The 8,229-nt window shown below is 48.7% G+C and overlaps 1 protein-coding gene across 1 annotated transcript in view; it reads right to left on the bottom strand.

Annotated features, from left to right (window-relative positions):
• Positions 1-7,155: 7,155 nt before the first annotated feature.
• Positions 7,156-8,229, bottom strand: part of LOC311224664 (dual specificity protein phosphatase 14) — a gene marked incomplete at both ends in the record, with an annotated part of 2,315 nt that continues 1,241 nt past the window's right edge. The window contains one exon of the mRNA XM_084309740.1: positions 7,156-7,366. Within this exon, the coding sequence (XP_084165866.1) occupies positions 7,156-7,366 (211 nt within the window). The remainder of the gene's footprint in view (positions 7,367-8,229) is intronic.

Genomic DNA, 8,229 nt, shown 5'->3' with positions numbered 1-8,229 from the left:
TTTCTAAATGTTTTGTGAATAACGATGTTTTCCCAAAACGTGTGTTGCTGCAATACATTTAGGATACGACGCGAGTTATGTGTGAACTGTCTTTGTCACTGGCAGTTAGCTTCTCCGTGCAAATCGGGTTGTTACAGATGTGAAAATGATCTGGTTGTTGTGTGAGAAACATCATGTGTGTTTATATGTACCGTGTACTCACAACTAAGGTAACTAACCTATGAAGCTATGCTTAGTGACGAGTGAGTAAAAGAATGTTCTTTTCTCAGCCTGTGATGACAATGAACAGTGTGTTCACATATTAACAGGTTTTCCTGTTTTAACTAGCCGTATTAAGGGTAAAGCAGGAGGATTGTGTTTTCCCCCCGGTTCCCTGGGACTTTTTCATCCTCCTATCAGACATGTTGTTGCACTACATTGTGTCTTTTGTGTGGTAGGGATGCGATGTAACCCTTGCTTGATTGCTGAGGTTGTGCTAAAACTGCTGGAGAAACTTTATTTTCCTAAAAGAAAAGATTGTTTGGTCGCTGTCGTGTGTGCTTAGCAAGGCCTGTGGCCGATACTAATCGAGAATTATGTATTCTCTCATTATGAAAAACGGCGTTCCTCTGTAGAGTGTTTTTGCCATTTTTTGTAGGTGATGATGGGTTGTGTGTGTCATGTGACCTACAACTGGGTTGGACTGGCCACAGAAGCACATGTGTATGTTGGACCGGGGCTCTTAGAGAGCCCTCTCTATTCTGTGTTTTTTCCTTAGTAAAAATCAGATAGCAGGTTAGCTCATGCGCTGTGTGAAGCTGTCAAACGCTTCATAGAGCTGACTATGACTGTGTCATATTCTCTTTTTGTCATTACATCGTATCATGGGTGTGGGGTCGTAAAGGGGTGAACTGGTAACCTTTCCTCTCCCCCTTGTTTCTGTCGGTCAGGGGTACACCCCCTGTCCTTCAAGGTTCCTGTCACGTTGCGGTTCGGCACGTTACAGGGGAGGGGGGAGGGAGTTTCCTGGTCCCACGGCCTGGAATATTGGGCGTGTGCACCGCAGAAATTCCCCCGCCATAGAGTACGTCACCGTGCGCGTCTCTGTTGGTAGGACTTCCGTGTGCTGTTCAGGTCCATGTGATGGATCTGTTTCAGGGGGGTGGTCAGGGCTCCTCCTCACCAAGCGCCTATTCGGGCCTTCTGTGAGTTCGGACTCCTCCTTCCATGTGAGGGAGCCTCCATCAGAGTACAGAGCCTTCCTCCTCAGATTGTCAAAGTGAGTGGACCCTCTAGAAGGTGTCCTATTCTATTGTGTATGTATTCGATTCAATTCGATTATTGAGTGTGTATGGGTTCAGTGCCTCTTCCCCGGAGAGCCCTAAAACCAATTTTTTACATGGCTCAAGGTGCAATATATTCTTTTCAATCTGTACAGCTCGCGTGGGAAGTCTCTCTGGGGATCCCCGTCTCCTTCCTATGGGAGGGTGGTGGGATGTAAAAATGTGAAAATTTTTTACCCCCGGCTGTGTAGACTGGGATACATACTGTTGGTGCTTCCTTCTTTTCTATTCAAAAAGTGTTGGAGTTAGGAAGTGTCACACCCCTCTTGTCGTTCCCCTGGGCGCCTTGGGGATTCAATGACAGGTCTAAATAGCCTGTTCATTGATGGGGGTGTGTCCCGACGCACGTATAGTGCTAGCTCGCTGTAAACAGGCGACTGACTGGCACGCCTTGGTTGCTTGAGGTTAAAACGGCGTTTTTATAAAGCAACTGAGATGGGGGGTTTTCCTCTTCCGACGACCACATCCCACGACCTGGGTTGGTTATCGACGGATTCTCGTTCATGTCTGGGGGATGATGACGGAATGGATCTGAACATATGTAGAGGGGTCTCACGCCCTTGGGGTGGGCCACCAGGCGCGGTTCGCCCGAACGTCTGGGTGGCGCCTTCTTTTCATGTTAAGATCGACACGCATATCTGCCCTTTCTCCTGGAGTAGGCATGTCGGCGTGGTTAGGGCACAGGACTGGTTCTGGTCACGCTGGTCCGGATCAGTTGAACCCGTTGTCCGCCGGGGATGCAGATCTGCTGTTCTGGTACCCTGAGGGACTTGGGCTTTTTTCAGGGGGAAAAATGCCAGGTCGGTCCGGGTGTCACAGGGTTAAGCGCTATGGAGACCCTGGTTGGGTACGTTTTTACTCAGCACTGTCGTAATGGCTTACGGCCATGCCAACCTGTACACGCTCGATCTCGTCGGATCTCGGCCGCTACACAGGTTGGTCCTGGTTAGTACTTGGTTGGGAGACCGCCTGGGAATACCAAGTACGGTGTGCTTAGGGGCTGGTTCTCCATTCTTTTTCGCTCCTCTCTCACGCATGGCGAAGAGGGGCCTGTTGGGGTGGTCTTTGACCTCCTCTGGTGACCCTGTGCTTCCCGTATCGCCAGGCCCGGTCCGAAGTAATGTTTCGTCGACCCGTAGGCCTGGGTTAACCCTTTTTTGAAAGGCTGAAACACTTGTACTGCGGTATAGCCGGTGTATACCCGCAGGTGTGTTTTGGAGTTTTTTTCTTGAGGGGTTATAGGAACAACCACCGCATTGGGTAACACCGAGGTGGTTGATTCCCTGGTGTGTTGGAGCAGTGTCAACTCCCGGGTTCACCGTTTGAGGGTGCCCCTGCACGTTCATGACGTCTGCCAATCGCGTCAGCCTTCTCTGCCTCAACCCCTCTGGGTGGGGGTTTTTAAATGGAGGCTTGGTCATGCAACACCGCCAGCTTCCGCTCCTTCCGCCGGGGCGGCTGTGTTCAGCTGTCCCCTCTGGCGCCTGTCTCGTCCGCAGTCTCCAGGCTAGGGTTAATAGCCTGTTGCCTGGTTTTTCCCCGGTGCGCTGCCTGCTTCCGTTGGTTAACCTTTTTTGTGTGCTTACGGCCATGCTGACTGCCTGTTGCAGGGTCAGTGTGCCAGGCGGTGTACTATTGGGGGGACAGGGCCCGCTCGGCTGAGGGGCCTTTGTCCGAATACGCTGGCGATGTGGGGGGCGGGGCACTACGTGCCCACCTGGTGGGGTCTTGATGCTGGCATCATGGACTTCTCCGGGCCCCCATTCCAGGGAGTCCAGTCCTTTTGGTGGGTCTGGGTCTTCCTTCGCGCTCCGCTGCTACGGCCTTGCCACAGGGTTGGGTTTGCCCTTGACCCCGTGATTCTGGGGGCAGTAACGAGGTTGTTTCCCTCCGTTCGTTCCCGGGTGGCATGCGGGTTGTGCGTGTGTGTAGTCGTGGGGTCAAGCCACGGTCTGCTCACCCTGTGCGTTGAGTTGCTTGAGTGCCTCTTCGCACGGTCGGGTCCGTCGCCCTCCCGTGAAGCCACCAATAGGGGGGGTGCCCTCCATTAGGGTGGGTCGGGGGGGCTCGGCCCTCCCTGGTCTGATGGTTGTGGGGGGCCTCAGCAGGGTACATTTGTCGAGCTTCTAGCTCCCGCTCAGCTCCTATTATGCAATGAACGCTGAGCGTGAGCTAAGTGTGATACAGAACGTTAGGTTATGACTATAACCAAGTTCTGTTAACACTTAGTGAACGCTCAGCGTTTAGATGACGCTGCAGGCCCTTGATCTTTCATTGTGATGAAATTTGTTGGGAAGGAGATGAGTGTGTGGCACCATCCCTGCTTATATAGGTAAGCGGATGGGGGTGTGGCCAGATGAGTGCTGGCATTTAAAGGTACATTGTGAAATTATTCAGTGTATATATGCTGAAGTGAGATATATGCAATGAACGCTGAGCGTTCACTAAGTGTTAACAGAACTTGGTTATAGTCATAACCTAACGTTCTATCTATGGCAATAGGCAATAGTAGCCTTGAAGCGCACAGAGGCAATAAGATGGACAGCGCCTGGTGCTGAAATGACAGACAGAAATAGCATGTCGTTTCTTCCCCCTCTAATGTATATATTTTCTCTTATTGATCTCTGCCTCTTAAGCAGTACTGTATATTTGTATATCTTTTATATCATTCATAAATGTCTAGATGTAACAGCTACTGTATACTCCAGTGCCGACAGATCCGGCCATCAGACGCTGCTTGCGTGTAATAGGGATGTATGTTGCACCTGATGCTCTCTGATGTTGTGGATAGTTGAGGATGTCGGCAACACACGTGAATAGTACAATGCAATTAATTAATGTCTTTTTTAATTTTTTGATCCACTTTTTCTCCCATTTTCAATTTTTCTCCCATCCCAATTTCGTATCATCCAATTCAACCCTCCCCTGTCTCGAACACTGTTTCTTGCCTCCCACAAGCCGGCTGCAATGTGGACTAAAGGCCTCTACATGCTACAGCAAATTCAAAGCCACTTCAACACAACATCGGCGCGATTTCAGCGCGCTTGTTGCAGACAGTCTTGTAGACTGTGTTGCGAGGGCGTTGCGTACCTGTGTCCAAAATCTAATCTAAAGACCCGTTGCGTTGGTATTGCGTAGCAGTGATTGGTTGGTAGTGAATGGGGGCGGGGCTGTCTGTCACTTCTAGTGTTCCTGGCTCGAGACCAAAAGAAAACTTTCTGACAGGAGCTCGAGACCAAAAGAAAACTTTCTGACAGGAGCTCGATAGCTAGTGTATTGTTTCATTACACTTGTTTAATTGTTTGTTTAAAATGAATCAAATGCAGGAACGTATTGCAGAGGAGGTCCGAAAGTACCAACATTTATATAATAGCGGGTCTAAGGATAGCATTATGACGATGAATTCGTGGAAGGAGATTGGGGAAACAATGGGGATGGACTGGGTTGATGTGGCGATATAACTATATTTACACTATATACAAGAACACAAGCGAAAACAAACATAAACAGGGCTATTATTATACTAACAATGTATGGTTGAGAAGGGAAATCCGTTTGTAATTGCTAGAGTGCGCACCTTCGGCTGCCCAAAGTATTCAGGCGGGCTGGGCGCGCTCGAGCCGCACATCCGGGGTACATTTTGTTGCATCATAGGCTGCGCGTTGATTTTGCAGAAGCATAAAGGTAATGTGTCTGCAACACCGTTGCTTTGTCGATGTTGTGTTGAAGTTGCTTTGAAGTTTCTGTAGCATGCAGAGGCCTTAAGTCATACAGAGCACGAGTCCCCTCCGATACTCGAGGTAACAGCAGTCGCATCTTTTCACCTGCGCGGCGCGATCTTTCAGCGTCAGGGGTCTGCGCTTTGGAGGGGCGCCGCCCCCATCACTTCCTGATTCTACTGTGCAGGCGCACCAACCGACCTGTAGGAGTCGCTGTCCACAACGTCCGATCCCCACCCATCAGTTTCCCACCCCCTAATACTGCCAATGTGTATTAGTACGGACGACCAGCTAAACTGAAAGCAATGTGGAGCGCTGGGCTCGAACAGGCGAACCCAGCGTCTCCAGTATTTGTGGTGAGCGCCTTGCCCACTGCACCACGTAGCCGCCCAATTAATGAATGTCTTGTTGTAATTAGTATATATATAGTTTGTGATAAGGACTCGCCATATTTAGTTTCAGAATCCGGAGATTGTGATCTCTCAACATTGACATTGTATCTCTCCGTCGCCCAGTGCGCAGAAGTAAAGCATTGAATCGTGACATATCTAGATTGGTTGTTTCCTCTGGACTGCATCTAATCCTCCGCTATATCTATCTATTTATTATCTACTGTATGTATGTCAATATAGCCAATGGAAATGCTAGGAATGGTCACGTGGGCTGGGGGAACCAATGGACAATTCCTATCGTTTCTCAATCGTCCTGACCGCTCGTACCACTATGGTATTTGAGATATCGCTTATCGCCACCTACTGGCCTACGTTTATGTGTTTGCGTCTGGATACGTTTTAATTTTTTTAACACTGTCGTGTGGACGAGGATTTCTTTTTAAACGGAGCCTGAGAATATCCGTTTGGCAAAAGATCCAGATACGTGGGGACATGGCCTAAGTGACTGTTACCTGCTCTCTGTCTGCCAGTTTGCCCCCAGCCAGACTGAACACACTGCTGTACCAACATGTACTTTCAAAATTGCTTTGGATGAAAGGCACTGCCAGTGTTATTGTAGTTTAGAGTCTGTTTGCGGTGGGACTGTCTGATGCGGTGTTATTGTAGTTTAGAGAGTGTTTGCGGTGGGACTGTGATGCTGTGTTATTGTAGTTTAGAGTCTTTTTGCGGTGGGACTGTGATGCTGTGTTATTGTAGTTTAGAGAGTGTTTGCGGTGGGACTGTGATGCTGTGTTATTGTAGTTTAGAGTGTTTGCGGTGGGACTGTGATGCTGTGTTATTGTAGTTAGAGAGTCTGTTTGCGGTGGGACTGTGATGCTGTGTTATTGTAGTTTAGAGAGTCTGTTTTGCGGTGGGACTGTGATGCTGTGTTATTGTAGTTTAGAGAGTCTGTTTGCGGTGGGACTGTGATGCTGTGTTATTGTAGTTTAGAGAGTCTGTTTGCGGTGGAACTGTGATGCTGTGTTATTGTAGTTTAGAGTCTGTTTGCGGTGGGACTGTGATGCTGTGTTATTGTAGTTAGAGAGTCTGTTTGCGGTGGGACTGTAATGCTGTGTTATTGTAGTTTAGAGAGTCTGTTTGCGGTGGGACTGTGATGCTGTGTTATTGTAGTTTAGAGTCTGTTTGCGGTGGGACTGTGATGCTGTGTTATTGTAGTTTAGAGAGTCTGTTTGCGGTGGGACTGTGATGCTGTGTTATTGTAGTTTAGAGTCTGTTTGCGGTGGGACTGTGATGCTGTGTTATTGTAGTTTAGAGTCTGTTTGCGGTGGGACTGCGATGCTGTGTTATTGTAGTTTAGAGAGTCTGTTTGCGGTGGGACTGTGATGCTGTGTTATTGTAGTTTAGAGAGTCTGTTTGCGGTGGGACTGTGATGCTGTGTTATTGTAGTTTAGAGAGTCTGTTTGCGGTGGGACTGTGATGCTGTGTTATTGTAGTTTAGAGAGTCTGTTTGCGGTGGGACTGTGATGCTGTGTTATTGTAGTTTAGAGAGTCTGTTTGCGGTGGGACTGTGATGCTGTGTTATTGTAGTTTAGAGAGTCTGTTTGCGGTGGGACTGTGATGCTGTGTTATTGTAGTTTAGAGAGTCTGTTTGCGGTGGGACTGTCTGATATTGCGGTGGGCCGCTGCCGCCACAAATAAACGTCCGTCTGAAACAAGTGTCACTCAGACGTTCACGCAGTAGGCGGCGTCGTCTTCCGCATCGACGGCCTCGGGCAGAACCCCGGCGGAGGTCCAGGCCATCCTGACGGTGCTGTTCCCACGGAGCGTCTTCTCGTACTCCATCAGCTGCCTCCAGAAGCCAGCGTTGGGCCGGATGTGAGGCCGGTTCTCCAGAACCCACTCGTGGGCCTGGCGGAGTGAGATGCCTTTATACCTGGAGTCGAGGGATGGAAAGAGAGAGACAATTATTACAAAGACTTTCCATTGAGCGGTTAGGTGGCGTAGCGGAGATTGCGTTCGTCACCAACCCCGGAGCTGTGAGCTGGATTCGCATCACAGCTCCGGGGTTGTCACCAGCTTGGCTGGCCGTTCACACTAATACAATTGGCTGTATTAGAGGGTGGGAGAAGCTGGCGGGGTGGGTCCGGGTCGTTGTAAACAGCGACTCCTACAGTTCGGTCGGGGCGCCTGCTAAGCGCGGATAGGACCTGAGTGGGATAGTGTGATCCTTCCACACGCTACGCCCTCTCAGGGAGGATCCGCGCTGCCAGGTGAAAAGAAGTGGTTGATTGGCTGGACGTGTGTCGGAGGAAGCACGTGATAGCCTCCACTCTCCCAGATGATCTGACTGTGGGGGGTAAGTGCGCAGCGACCAGGAAGGGGATTGGGAATTGGCATACGACTAACATTGGGATGGGAGAAAATCGGAGGAAAATGGAGGGGGAAAAAGGAGGGGGAAAAAGATAAAAAAAATAAAAAAAAAAAACTTTCCATTGTAATAATTATTAAATATCATATGGAAGATTATTATTCTGCAGGTTTCAACAAGTTAAATGTAAGACTTTTTAATACCACTTAAAGCTAAATTGAATACCAATTTCACGACTACACTAGCAAAAGAAAGCCATGCGACACTGAACTGGCGGCTGCACTTTAATTTAATTTAAACGCCAATTAAAATTCTTTTTTTGTATTTAATTTTTGTATTATTTTTTAAACAAACACATAAACAAACATGACAACACAAGATTAGATATACAAGCATTAATTAACAGTGCACATCCAATGAAATCACCA

Source organism: Notolepis coatsorum (assembly GCF_963971535.1).
Source record: "Notolepis coatsorum genome assembly, chromosome: 1".
In the NCBI taxonomy this organism is placed as follows: domain Eukaryota; kingdom Metazoa; phylum Chordata; class Actinopteri; order Aulopiformes; family Paralepididae; genus Notolepis; species Notolepis coatsorum.
This window is presented reverse-complemented; position numbering and strand designations above follow the sequence as displayed.